The 14107-nt window shown below is 45.8% G+C and overlaps 1 protein-coding gene across 1 annotated transcript; it reads right to left on the bottom strand.

Annotated features, from left to right (window-relative positions):
* Positions 1 to 3945: 3945 nt before the first annotated feature.
* On the bottom strand, positions 3946 to 14107 carry LOC120793930 (phytanoyl-CoA hydroxylase-interacting protein-like). Its single transcript, XM_040134385.1, has 6 exons — positions 13953 to 14107; positions 7824 to 8020; positions 7460 to 7634; positions 6790 to 6907; positions 6524 to 6704; positions 3946 to 6175 (listed from the first exon to the last, which is right to left on the bottom strand). Exons 1-6 carry the CDS (start codon positions 14026 to 14028, stop codon positions 5801 to 5803), a joined length of 1122 nt encoding a protein of 373 aa, XP_039990319.1. The 5' UTR covers positions 14029 to 14107; the 3' UTR covers positions 3946 to 5800.

Below are 14107 nucleotides of genomic sequence, written 5' to 3'. Positions count from 1 at the left end.
AGATACACTGCAACATTTGAAATTTCAGTTGAACAACTTTTTTAATTGAAATCGGTCAAATAATCTGGTGCATAGCAACATATTAGATTTTTAAATCTGAATTTGATTCTCTAACAGCGGAAGTTGTCAGTGTAACGCAGCCGATCATCAGGCGTCGGAGTGTCCTTGAACGCACCAGCAGGGAGGGTTTTAAGATGGCTCGGGCTCACAGCTTCAGTACTGAACGGTGATAATGTGCCTTTGACAAATGTTTGGTGACAAATCGTCCTCTGTTCTGACCCATATCAAGCAGAGAAATTTGAAAAAGGTAAGTCATATGAAATGAGAAGACTTTGCACGGATGGACTTTTTAACTGCTGTAAATGTATTTATTTCTGTCTTCAGGTTATGGAAGACAAAGTTTTATATTTTAAGGATTCTCTGACTTTTGTAAAGTGTGTTTGTGAGGACCACTTCTGTATCTCATATCTATTTGTGTTTGTTTTTTTTTTTTTTCTATGGTTTTCAAGTGGGGAATATCAGAATAAAGATGTGAAATAAATTTATTTCCCCAGTGTTTCAGGAGAGCTAGAGTCCCCGTTTACACCTGGTATTAACATGCAATCTGTATCCAGACAACTTAGCTGGTTGATGCAGGTGTAAATGCACCACATCTGGAGGTGGTCAGACTCGCATCGTGATCCTATCTCATCAGGTGTAAATGCCGTCTGTACAGTCCCATGGGTTGAAAGGTCACCTGACGCCGCCTCTGCCTAATAACGAGCAATCCCAGTAAAAGCTACAGGTGGAATCTGAAGAAGCAGAGCCCATACTGCAGCGCTGGCGAGTCAACCAGACCCGCCTGACTTTGAATGTAAGATCCTTGACTGAGCTGATGGACATCCAACCTGATGTGAGCTGAGCTCCTCGGAGGGTCCTACTCTGCTGCCTGGACTCCTTCCTCCTCAGCCAGCCCTGCGGCAACTCTGGAAACGCTGAGGTTATAATCATCCAGCTTGCTGTTCTCCTCTGGGCCTGACATGCCAGGACACATCCGTCAGACGGTCCGGATGGCGTAGAAGACGGCGTTGATCAACAGCAGACAGTCTGAAGACCAGTCTGATGATAGAAACTGTTGGATCTGATGAAACGCATTCAGCCGTCACACGAGATGAGTCCGACAGCTGAAGTCAGTTTGACGTGTAGCTGTTCGATTCAGTTCTTGGAGATGAGGTCACGTGATCACCGAGTAGGTGGTTCTGGCTGAGCCTGAGCTTCTATACAGTCCAGGAGAGCGGACTCTCGGCCTCCACAGGATGTGAACAACAGTCTCTGCTGTCCAAGTCGGTTGACTCATCCGTCCACGCCGAGCCTCTTTCTTTCCAGTGTACTGAGGAGAAAATCGGAGAAGCAGCGTCCATATAAAGCAGCATTTTGACGGACGGAACAACAGATTTTATGCTTTCCAGCAGCTCAGAGCTCATGTCGGTGAAAACGTGCGTCGATCACTGAGCGAACTCGCTCTGGAATCGTGACCAGTTTACCAGTGCGCTGCAAAGCTAGAACCGACAGATTTGGTCAAAGCCGGGTCAGAATCTGACTCTTACAATTGTTTCACCACAAATGACACAAACATTTAGCATTTGTGTGTGAAAATGAAATGTACAACTTTCCCATGCACAACAGTCAAAATGTCAGCAAGTGTCAGAGCAAACGATGGGAGATGTGGAAATATACTTGGGTTATATTTTCATTTAACTCTGAACATCCTTTCAAGAATAATTACATTACACTCATCAAAGTAAGGAACAGGAGCAGTTAGATGATTCGACAGGTTGGAAACCAGTGGGGGAAAGATCTAAATGCATCTACTCTAGTGCTGTACTGAAGTACTTGAGTATTTCCTTTTTGTGCTACTTTGTACTGCTGCTCCACCACATTTACTTGGCTGCTGTAGTTACTTTACAAATGAAAGTTTTACATACAAGTCATATGTAGAACTCTTAATATGATGCATTGTAAAACATTACCCAACCATATTTAAAATTTGGGCTTAAGCGGTAAAACAGGAGCTGTTTTCATAATTTTAATGTCAAACATTTCATGGCTAATGTGACAGTTTCGATGCTTTTCCTTGTCTTAAAGGACAGTGAGCTGAATAACTTTGAGGGTTGAACGAACTCAAACATCTGAAGACGCCACTTAGAGCCCTGAGTAGTAGCGACTGCATTTCTCACTATTTTCTTACATTTTACAAAACGAGCAATAAAGGGATTAATCAACAAATTATCATCAGATTAGTCCATGGTGGAAATAATCATTAGTTGTAGCTCTAAATAAAACTGCTAAAATGTTAATGCATCATTATATAAATAATATCTATGAGAGCAGAATAGGTCAACTTTAAGAAAATATAACCTGTACCACAGATATTCATAATTCAAATGTCTTACAGTATTTTGTAAAACATCAGGGCCACACCTACTGATTATTTCCTTGATCAATTAAGCTGCCGATTATTTTCTTGATTAATCGATTAGCCCGTGAAATGCTTAAAAAAAAACGGTGATAGAAATGGCGTTGAGGGTCATGTCCTCTGTTAAATACCGGACAGTGGACCGAAGACCCTTCGCTCTGTTTTACTGCTCATGTTTTGTGACTTTAATTCTGTGTTTTTCCTCCGTGGTTTTGAACCTTTCTCCTACCAGGGCTCCACGGCAGCAGCGGCACCGTCAGCAGGTGATCCACGTCCAGGTAGACATCTGTCTCTGGCTCTTCTCTCACTGCTGGACTCGGCATCTCCTCCTCTGTTAACCAGATGTGCTGTCTCCATATTTTCTCTCCTCATCGGCCAACTGATCAGAAGCCGATAATAAACCACAGATTCAAGGGTGAGTCCGCTGAATTTATGTAACCAGATTTGAGATATCGGCCTAGTGCACATTTGCTCTTGCATTATCATGCGTCTTTCCTGAATGACATGTTAACAGCACATGTAACCCACAGAGACAAACACACCGCAGGGTCTGGTTTGTCTAAAATTCTTCTGCCACGGTCCGTACAAAATGAAGCCAGACTTTGTTCAAACCTACAGATCTTTATTTTTTATTATAGCGCTCCACAGATTAATCATGTCACTCCTACAACACAGTCCGACTCATGATGGACAGTTCAAAAAAAAAAAAAGAGAGATTAAAATCGGTGCAGCAGAATCAGATTCACTGTCTTTTTTTACTCCACACATTCTTTGGGCTGAATGCTAAAGTTAGGCTGCTAACATGCTTGGCAGGTATAATGTTTACCATTTTCATCGTCTTAGCATTTCGGGGGGCAAAGACACTGTGTCAGATAAAAGGACAGTTAAGGTACTTTAGAAGACTCTGCCCCCTAATGCTGCAATTTGCATCAAAACTTGAGTCCTAACTGAGTCAAATCTGAACACACAGACGCAAAACGCCTACGTTTAGATCGAGTTTAACGTCCACTTCCTGAGGGCATCGTGATCTCTGATGTCCCTCCAGAATAAAGCTCCAGGATTCCACTTAGAAACCAGAGGAAAAGAGGCTGCAGAACTTCATTCAGAATCTTCCTGTTTTTAAGTTTCCTTCAGTATCACAGTGATCCGGTGACAGTTGACTGAACGTCCACGGTGTTGAGGAGAATTTTAGGGAGAAGGGAAGGGGAGGGCAGGGTCCGGAGTGTCAGACTGTGAAAACCCCAGTGTTACAGGAAAAGTCAGAGGATCGACAGAGTGATTACAATGATAACAGTTGGAAACGTTGGACAAAGGACTTGTCTCTATAATTGTCTTGTTAGATCTTGGTGCTGCATTTGATACCATTGACCATCACGTCCTGTTACAGAGACTGGAACATTTCTTTGGGATTGAAGGAACCACTCTAAGCTGGTTTAGGTCCTATCTATCAGATCGATTTCAGTTTCTGCATGTTAACGATAAATCCTCCATATACTCAAAAGTTAATCATGGAGTTCCACAAGGTTCTGTGCTTGGACCAGTTCTATTCACCTTATATATGCTTCCTTTACGCAATATTATTACTAACACTCCATGAACCTCAGTTGTCAATGCTCGTTACTAACTTGGCTTCTTCTCCCTGACGTAGTTTTGTCCTTCCTCGTCTCACTCCTCTCTCTTCCTGTTGCTTTCTGCAGGTGTTTCTGCCCCTGGTGCTGCAGAGTCTGGATCTGTGACTGTAAACCACCTACTGCCCCATGATCCTGTTCACCACCCACTGCTTCAGTTATTATGATTATCATCTATTATTATATCTAGTTTTATTAGTAGTACTATTCACCCCATTATAATTATTAGTTTTATTATTTTATACATCTTCATGTGGTACCTTTATTGTGCTATTTTCTCTTTCCTCCCTCCTGCCAAGGAGACACGGATTAAAGAGTTAAGTTTAAGAGGCTGTTTGACAGAGTTAAAGGAAGTGTCTTATGCGTCCTAATCTGATTAGAAAAATTAAGAGTTTTGCAGCTGTCAATCCTCTGCATGTGGCATTACATAATCTCGAGGTTGCCACGGTGACAGAGGCATAATCCGTCATTTGCCAGTGCGTCGTCAGGCTCCGTCCTATCGCAGAAAATGTCACGGCTTTCACGGGTTCGGTTCAGAAGCCTCCTTCGGGTCCTCCCGCCTGGCGCCGTTCGGGACATTTGTCCAGCTGGTTTTAAGGAGCAGCTTTAGAGGGTTAAAAGGATGAGAGGGGAAGTTTTTATGATGAGTCCAGAGAAAGTGAGCCGAGGAGAAGATGTGCAGCTCAGTTTGATGGACGGTTCCCTTCGGCTGCTCAGGGCGGAGACTGCCAGGCGCCCCCCCGATGAGGAGATAGAAGACGGAGAGATGACTGGATTCTAAAAACTATTCCACAATAAATGTTTTTGTTGTAGAAATGAATGGAAAGAGGTTTTGGTGCTGAAAACTCTGACTGCATCAAATCCATGCACATGGATGATGAATGTCAAGAAGCAGGTGGACAGAAAAGAACTAAATGAAGATGTGGAGCGAGACGAGGCTGCAGGTTCGGCCCCATGTCGGTGCATTGTGGATGAGGCCGTGCGAAGATGCGCAAGTTAAACGAACAATAACTACAGATACTTAGGTCATCGCAGCCTGGTTTCCTCCATATCCACAAAACTCACCAACGCTCTCTTCTGAATTCAGATTTTTTCAAAATCTCTCCACAGACGCTCCACTGTCCTGTTGTTCTTACAGACAGTTTAACTCACTATGGTCCGTCTCTTTTTAAAATAGCATTTTTAATACAAGGATTTTATTTTTCTGTTTCATTTGTTTTAAAACGTAACATAAAAGTCGCTATGTTAAGGAAAAAACATTGAAACGAATCTCGGCCTGTCCATGTCGGCACCGACCTTGGGAACTTCTGATCTAACCATATGATCTAGAGACGTAAACCAGGTGGTGGATTTTTAAACATTTGCGTGGTTACAAATGTCAGTTATTTGAATGAGCTCCCTTACTGGTGTAATTTAACCCAAAAGTTCTGGTTTCACTTTAGCTCCCAATGTTGTTTCAGTTACATATGTAACCGTGGTTCTGTGAATTCTGGCTGTAAGAAATGGTGATGGTATAACACCAGAATCAGCCGGTGGTATTCTAACTAATGGTTATATGTGTGTGTTTAAAAAGCAGGTTTAGTATTAAGTTACTCTTTGATCATCAGGAATAATCCGTCAGTCATTCCACAAAGAGTCAGTGTTGAACTTAGTTAGTAGCTTGTTAGCTACTACTAGTTATTAGCAGGTTAGCTGGGTGTCCAGTCTAAAGATCCCATTAACGTCCCACACTGATGTTGCAGATCTTGCAGCTGGGGTCTTTCTTGGCGTTGACCGTGGACTGACTCATCAGTTGGTGGCCGCTGATCTGCGATATGGTTCCCAAAGACAGATCCACCGGTTCCGTGTAGATCACCTCCAGGATGACGTCCTGAGCGTGACGGAAAGACAGTGAGCCGTCACCCTCCTTGGTGCAGGTCAGGAAGCGGTTGTCGGATCTGTCCAGGGCCGGCAGCCTCCCTTTACAGAAGACGTCCCCTTCGGAGCTGTCGGGAGCCAGGACCAGGATGACGTAGTGGTAGGACGTGTACATGCAGTAGAAATCCCCAAAGTAGACATTGGTGTTTTGGTTGAACAGGACGTCTGCTTGGATCTGTGAAGAAACAAATGTACGAGATGCAGTATTAGTACTTCCTCTACTTCTACTAGTACTAGTCTAACACCCTCTGGTAATCAAGAAGTCGGATTTCAGGATCATGTCCAGAACTCACGGACCACCTACAGATTCAGCATCATTTTCTATGCTGGTCTGAACTGAGACGTTGCTGGTTTATTCAATGGCTCCAATTGCAATTTTAGCATTTGATTATGACCGTAAATACTGTGTCTGTTTTTGGTATTTATCCAGCCATTTTAAATCTTCCATAAAAAAGTCACCGAAAGGTCGCAAAGCAAACCGACCGTGGGCGCCCATCGTCTCATCACCTGTCCACGGCTGTACCTGGAAGCGGAAGGGTCCATACGGGGAGTCCTGGGGGGGTTTTCCTGTGTTGAACTCTGTGTTGCAGCTGAAGAAGATCCCCTCCAGTTTGCCGCTGATGGGCGACCCGTGGCTGCCGCTGTTGTCTTTAACCGCCGGCAGCATCCGACGGCACTGAGCGTCTCTGGAACGATAAGAGGGGCTGTTCACAGCACACACGGGGTTAAAACACACCTGCGGAAGACAGAGGATGGACGTCAGCAGTCACTGCGGCAGGACACACACACCTGGCTTGTTGGAAGTACTCCCTCTGCTGGTTTCTGTAGAAGACGGCGAACGGCAGCATCCTGCCGGCGACGGCCTCGGCCTTCTGCAGCAGCTGGTTCAGATGGACGGTGGAGTAATCTGCAGACACGTGACCGGTCATGTTAACATGTTACACATCACGTGTCATGTGGAGTTAACTGTTGTTCTGTCTGGTGCCTCTGTTCAGCCGAATTTTCTCTTGGCATCAGAACTTTGTGGGGGGTTTTTTGAGTGGGGCTGTTGGTGCTTTAATCCCTTCAAGACTCAAGGTCTCAGCTATAAATTTGTTCCTCGTCTCCAGTTTGTTATTACTCTAATTCTTTTAGTAAATTTAACAATTTCTTATTATTATTATTGTCAAAGAACAACAAAACCTGTGCAAACTCTTGAACAGGGCGTCTGCAGAATGAATTTATGATCTTTTAAATTGTTTTCAGTGACACTGCAAAGACAATTTAATGTCTGGTTCTTTTTTTTGTAAAAAGCTTTCGGAGACCAACAGGACATGAAACACACTGAGGGAGAAGACTCCACAGTGGAGAGAGGATGTTAAACGGCAGCGGAGCAGCAGACTCTCGTCTCGAGGCAGTGTGAGTGCAGGATGGGGGGGTGATGGGGTCATGGACTGAGACGGCGAGTCCTCCGTCCCACCTGCGGTGCAGAACTCGGTGACCTCGCTCCACTGAGAAACGCTGTAGTCTCCGTCTGGCTGCTTGGCGGCCGTCTGGACGGACACCGTGTACTCTGTACGAGGACTCAGGAACCAGTGACCTCTCACCGTCATCGGCAGGGGAACCGTCTTCGCCACCAGCTTAGTCGGCACGTCCTGAAAAACAAAGGCGCAGGATGTGGAGGACGGGCAGAGGAGGACTTTCACTTATGCTCTGTCTGGGTACTGTCTTACTTAGCGTCCTAAAACGGAGACTGGACGAGGACGTCACAGTTCAGCACAGCTGAGCTGAGCTGGTTGTGCAGCGGATCAGAGCAGGAGCAGCAGACCCTTGGTTGCACCAACCTTGTGTTTGAACTTGTTCTCCTTCTTGCTCTCCTTCTTGTTGAGGTCGATGAAGTAGTGTGTGATCCTCTCTCGGCCTCTGCTGTCCATGTCCCAGTCGATCTTGAACGAATCACAGGTGATGTTACTGATGTGGATCCGCTGAGGAACCGGCAGGTCGTCCACATCCCCGATGCCGCTGTCCGCAGACTCCGTGCCTGGAAATCACACACACACACAACGAAAACTGACGTACAGGCATGAACAGACAAGTGTCGCCTCGGTGACACGGAGATGGAAAAACTTTACATCCACCAGAGGAATGAAAACCAGAGCTGGGACTGAGCTGCTTCTTTGTAGGAGTCGCTGATGTCAGACAAAAAAATGAGGAAATGTCTCAAGATTTTAAATGAATGAATTTCACTTCTGTACACGTCGTCTTCTGCTTCTTCTACTTTTCTTCTTCTACTTTTTCCTTTTCTTCTTCTACTTTTTCTACTTTTTCTTCTTCTTCTACTTTTTTCTTTTTCTTCTTCTATTTCCAGAGTTGTTGGAGAGCGATGGGGAGTGCCCCCCACCCCCAACGGACCGACTGCAGCTAAGTCTGTGTCATGTTTGCTGCAGCTGGTCAGAGATTCAGCATCAGCTCAGCGTGACAATTTATCCTGAGGCTCACTGGTGATGTAAGGAGATCGTGTCGTGTGTGTGTGTGTGTGTGTGTGTGTGTGTGTGTGTGTGTGTGTGTGTGTGTGTGTGTGTGTGTGTTTTTTATCATCACTACAGCCCAGACATGGATTAACCCATAAAAGGTCAGATTACAGCCACCCGGACTCAAATTCCACATCAGATCCAGGTCACATTCCATCAAGGGGCCTGAATGAAGACCATGAGATGCAGTCGAAAGCTCGACCTCAGACAAGTAGATTTTCACCCGTTTCACAGGAAGTGACTCTGTTCCTTCAAAACAAATGACCTTTTTTTTTAAAAACACTTCTTTGTCATTTATTTCTTCAGTGTTTCACATTAAACACAAGCTACAGTGCTGAACGTGAACCAGATTCCGTGACTGAAGAGGATCAGAGAGAAGAATCTCACGTCTCACTGCTTCTCCAAACAGACGCTGGACTTTCTCTGCTTCTAACACCTCATGAGTTTTATCTTTATCGAGCCATTTTTAGTTACCATCGCTTTTGTTTATGTTTCCTGTAGAAATGACACTGCTGCCCGTCACCTCTTTGTACCTCCTGAGTCTCCGTAGCGACGTAACCAGTGTCTCTCACGCTGTCTTCTGCAGGACGAACAAAAGGCGGGAAAAGGTCCTGTGAGCCCTCCCTGTCCCCCAACCTTACTCTTCAAGCTCATATCGATCAATTATTTGGTCCCTTCACATCCCTTGAAGATGGATTAACAGCTAAACAAGACTTACATGAGATTTAAAATCAGATTCTCTTTCAACCTCAGCTCAGGCCATGGTGTGTTTTTAGCTCTAGATAACGTAGACGTTTCAGGAAGATTTCACGTGAACCGGATTTCTTTGTGTCAGAGTCCAACTTGTGTCCAGTCTCTGCTCCCTCCTCTGTACTCACCTCCTCTCTCTCATCTCTCTCTCGCTCTTCATCCCTCCTTCCCTCCCTCCTTGTATTCTGCATCTTGTCGGAGTTGAGCTGGGAGGACAAAAGGCCTCAGTCAGCAGAGACACAGAGCGCTTCAGGCCGAACAAGGAGCCTGTTGAGGAGGAGAAGTGACAGAGGACAGAGACTCTCAGGCTGGTGGCTGTCTTTTCTTTTTGTCCGTGCCGACCGCATGGATGAAATATCCAGCAAATGACTTCCCATGCAGCCTGTGAGCAAGTAGGAATGAAACCAGCTCCCAAGTCAAAGGTGTTTCCAGGTCTTTCCAGGTCTTTCCAGGTCTTTCCAGGTGGCTCCAGCAGGAGCAGTGTGAAGTCTGATAAACGCTGCTCTCTCACTCTCAGTAAAACCTGAAAATATTTCTGCCGACTTTCCAAATGAAGAGCGAAACTCACACTTGACCGTTCGCCGTCATATTTCACAGCAGCAGGTTGGTTCCCGTGTCCAAAGCCTGTGGTCCAGGTCTGTTTATCGATCTGTCCCCCGTCCTCCTGTTCTAACAGCAGGGAGGAGGGAGGTGGTGGGTGGAGGCCGTCTGCTTTCACTGAGCCACGGCCACTTCGGAGCGATCCAGGCCCGTCTGAAGGATTTGGTTTAAATCCTTCCCGTGATGTCTCTGCAGATACTTTGAAACTGAAGTCCACGCACATTTTTCTTATGTTAATACACGGCATGAAACCCTTGGACAGTTAATTTTTTTGTTCTAATGGCGCAGTTCATTCAAATGTCCCTCATTCCTCAGCGGTAGATACCTGCTCCCCTCTGGAAAAGACGGTAAAAATCCAACATTTCCTTCCTCTGTCTTTTCTTTTCTTACCGTTCTGTGTTTATGGTGAAATGTTGGCCTTTTCTTCTCTTTCCGGAAAAGAGAAAAAGACTGGAAAGGCAGAGAGAGAGTTCCCCCTGACCTTCCTTCCTCCGCCCTCCTCCTCCTCCTCACCCCTCCATCCCGTCAGTGAATGGAGGAGGTGAAGCGTCTGTTCATTTACCACGGGAAGGTGATTAGCCACAGTCGTCTACAGCCACTCTGGAGATTCACCGGAGCGGATCTGCCGCCAAAGTTTAGTCCACAAAGAGAAAAGGGAAAACACTTCACCGCCTAGAAGCTGAGAAAGCTGGTCGCCCGTCCTCCACTGTGACTCACTCATTTCAGTATTAACACCAAGACAGGCTGTTGTTGTAAAAGATGGAAAAACTGAAGAACAAATCCTACAGGAAGGATCTAACTGAAGAGGTCCAGTTCATGGGACTGCAAGAAAACTCAACTTGAGATTTTACACCTGAGAGACTAAAACGTTTGTCTGTGTATCAGCTCAAAAGTCCCGGCTGTAACTGTAATCACAGGAAAAACTGAACGCGGCTTCATTTCCTGATGAATGAACGTATGAACAGGTCATTATTACTGAGGTTGGGAAGCTGAACCCGATGGTTTGGATGCGAACAGTCCACTATGAGTAATATATAGAGATGTAAAGAGAAAGCGCTGGCGTTAGTTCACTAAACGTTAAAGCTCTTCTTAACCGCGCTGGTTCTGACGATGTGCTTCTTCTAAAACCGGACCTGATATCTGGATCTGGATCTGGGGAAACACCAGTTGAAAATGTAAAAGAGTTCACATTTCTTGCAACTACAACCTCTGCAAACCTACAGTGGGAAAACATTGTTTACAAAACCTTAAATCCATCAGAAATCAGAAACTTTAGAGGAAAGTTTTAGTCCAGTTCTGCAGATCCCTACTGATCCCTACTGTCAATATCTGCGCCTATGTTACATAGATTTGTTTTTGAATTTGAGTATGAATTTCAATCCTTTCTATCTATTTCTCTAGCTTCTAGATTCAGCCCCGATGTGGTCCAGTATTCTCAGGTCTTTCAAACCCAGTGTGGTCCAGTATTCTCAGGTCTTTCAGCCCCGATGTGGTCCAGTATTCTCAGGTCTTTCAACCCCGGTGTGGTCCAGTATTCTCAGGTCTTTCAACCCCGGTGTGGTCCAGTATTCTCAGGCCTTTTAAGCCCCGGTGTGGTCCAGTATTCTCAGGTCTTTCAGGTTCTTACTGTTTGTAATGACTGCAGTTTATCTACATTTGTTTGTTACTGTTTGTTGAAAACAAGAGTGCTGCTCATGCGGACCCTTCAAATTAAAAGCCCTCCTTAAGTGTGCGAGAAACTTAAAGCGCCCAGTATTTCCCCTGGAGCAGCTCAGGGTTGGTGACCTCCTGTTTACCCGGCAGAGCCAAGGACTCCCTTCCCCTGGCGCAGCCTGGCTCTGCTCTGTTGGTGTCATTTACATCCATATTCGCCAATGTGTCGAGGTTGTTTTGTAAAGTCTCAGTTGAGAGCGTAGACGCCGAACCACCAGGCCGCCATTTTTCAGAATTAGACCCTCGGTGTCGGTCTGGACGCAGGCGGGTTGACAAACGTAATCGGCTTAATGTGACACTGTCACTGAGGCTGATGCTCAAGGGCCCATTTCATGATGCCGTTCGTTTCTGATCCATCAAACTGAAATGAAGACACAGAGGGAGGAGATGATCTTCAGGCAGAGTTGACGAGGGATGAGATGATCTTCAGGCAGAGGTGATGGCTCTCAGCTGCGAGACCCTCACTGGCCGCGGGGATCCCGAACCTCGACTCTTCCAGCGAATTATAATCCTTCACTTCCTCTGTACGACACAAGCGGACGATGCTGATGTAAAACACCACACCGCTTGATCCTGATGCTAATCTCTGCTGATCTGCTGCAGAGTCCGTCAGCTGCTGCTCGGCTCACAGGAACCGGACCTTAGGACACGTCTGACGTGTTTACACTTTCATACCATTTTATACTCGTATCCGCTACATTTACGAGGGAAACATTGTTAAATATTACGCTTCTACGTTCGACTTTTCAGATTAAGATTTTATGCACAAAACATATAAGTATATAAAATATGATGCTTTATTGTGTAGCAGTTAAAATTAGCTCCACCTTGATCCACTACAACATTAAAATACTGCTCGCATGTTAATGTGTCACTAACAAGGATCCAATACTCTAAGAATGCAGCACTGACAAGGTCAAAGACATAATGAGTACTTTTCCCTTTTTTTGGAGATGATACTTCTGTAACCCAAAAATTTTCAATGCGGGACTTTTACTGGTAATGGAGTATCAGCGTCATGCAGTAAAGGTACGTTTACTCAGGGGAATGCTCTGAATACTTCTTCCACCACTGGGGATCAGAGACGCAGCTGTTGGCATCATTACGAATGTGGAAATGTGAGAATTAACGCTGCGAGTTCTGCTGCTAATGTTTGTCAGCTAAACCTGGTGAATAAAAAATACCTAAATAACACAGTAGTTGGCGCGGTCGCCTCACAGCGAGAAGGTTCTGGGTCCTTTGTGTGGAGGTAGTATGTCCTCCCCGTGCCTGAGTGGGTGTCCTCTGGGTCCTGCGGCCTCCTCCCACAGTCCGAAGACATGCAGGTTTAGTGGCGACTCTAAATCGCCCGTAGGCGTGATGGTTGTTTGTCTCCACGTGTCGGCCGCGAGATGGACTGATGACCTGTCCAGGGTGTACCCTCTCGCCTGAAGTCAAGCGGGATTGGCTGAAGCCCCCACGTGACGCTCAAAAGGATGAGCAGCATAGCTGATGGATGGATGGATGGATGGATGGATGGATGGATGGTTGGATGGATGAATCAATGGCCTCGTGCAAGAACCGTCTGTACTGCCAGACTTTGTTCTTAGGCGGCACGTTTGCTGAAAGCCGGAAGAACGTATTTCGTTCCTTCTTCAGACCGATTGAGTTGTCGGAGGTCTGACACCGACAGCAGCTGTTTGTATGAACCTCGGCGCAGCAGGTTTCATCTGAACAACAGAACCAGCAGAGCGACTGGTTTCCTCCTCGCTCCGGTTCCCCCCAATGCCTCAGTCTCCAAGTCGCTGCTTCAACGACAGCGACGTGACACACTGTGAACCATTTCCTGTAGCTTTACACTGTGTGAGCTGTGTTTTTCCCTTTTGTCCCCTTTGTACCCTCGTACTGACCATTCAAACTGTGGAGTAGGTTGAAGACATCGTGTCCCTGAGTTCATCGTTTGTGTTGAACGTGAAATATGAATCTGCGGTATTTATTTTTCATGTTTCAAGTAAAAGTATCCGGTAACTTTCGCTTCACTGAGGCTCCTTTACAAAACCACCCACTGAGCCCAGGAGCTCCAGGCTTCCTGTGTCTCAGCGATAAGCTCAACTGGTTTATGGTGATAAGAGTGTCAGTGGTCAGAGTTAGGGATTGTACACTCTTGAAACCTGAACCTAACCTTATCTAACCTTATCTTGAGCCTGACCTTACGCTAAACTTAACCTAAACCTAAACCCCAAACCCTAAAATTGAATGACTTACCTTATGGGGACTTGTTTTTTTGTCCACCAAGGGAAGTTGGGTCCCCACAGTGATACTGTGTAAACAGACTGATGTCCCCACAACACGAGTAATACAAGTGTGTACACACACACACACACACACACACACACTGACCTTCCCGGTCACACAGCTGCAGACTCTCCAGCTCCACGGTCGGACTGTTCAGGCTGCCGTGAGGAGGCTCCATCATGTTTACATCCACACAGAACAAAACCCAGATGAAACCCGAGGGAGACGCCGGCGAAACCAGAAGTCGGACACAAGCTGAA

This window comes from Xiphias gladius, chromosome 9, assembly GCF_016859285.1.
Source record: "Xiphias gladius isolate SHS-SW01 ecotype Sanya breed wild chromosome 9, ASM1685928v1, whole genome shotgun sequence".
NCBI lineage: Eukaryota > Metazoa > Chordata > Actinopteri > Istiophoriformes > Xiphiidae > Xiphias > Xiphias gladius.
This window is presented reverse-complemented; position numbering and strand designations above follow the sequence as displayed.

Coding starts and splice junctions, on each gene's coding strand:
- LOC120793930 (XM_040134385.1), bottom strand. CDS start 14,028: ATGATGGAGCCTCCTCACGGCAGCCTGAACAGTCCGACCGTGGAGCTG. Junction 6,705..6,789: donor GAGTACTTCCAACAAGCCAG/GTGTGTGTGTCC, acceptor TGCTGTGAACAG/CCCCTCTTATCGTTCCAGAG. Junction 6,176..6,523: donor ATGGACCCTTCCGCTTCCAG/GTACAGCCGTGG, acceptor GTTTCTTCACAG/ATCCAAGCAGACGTCCTGTT.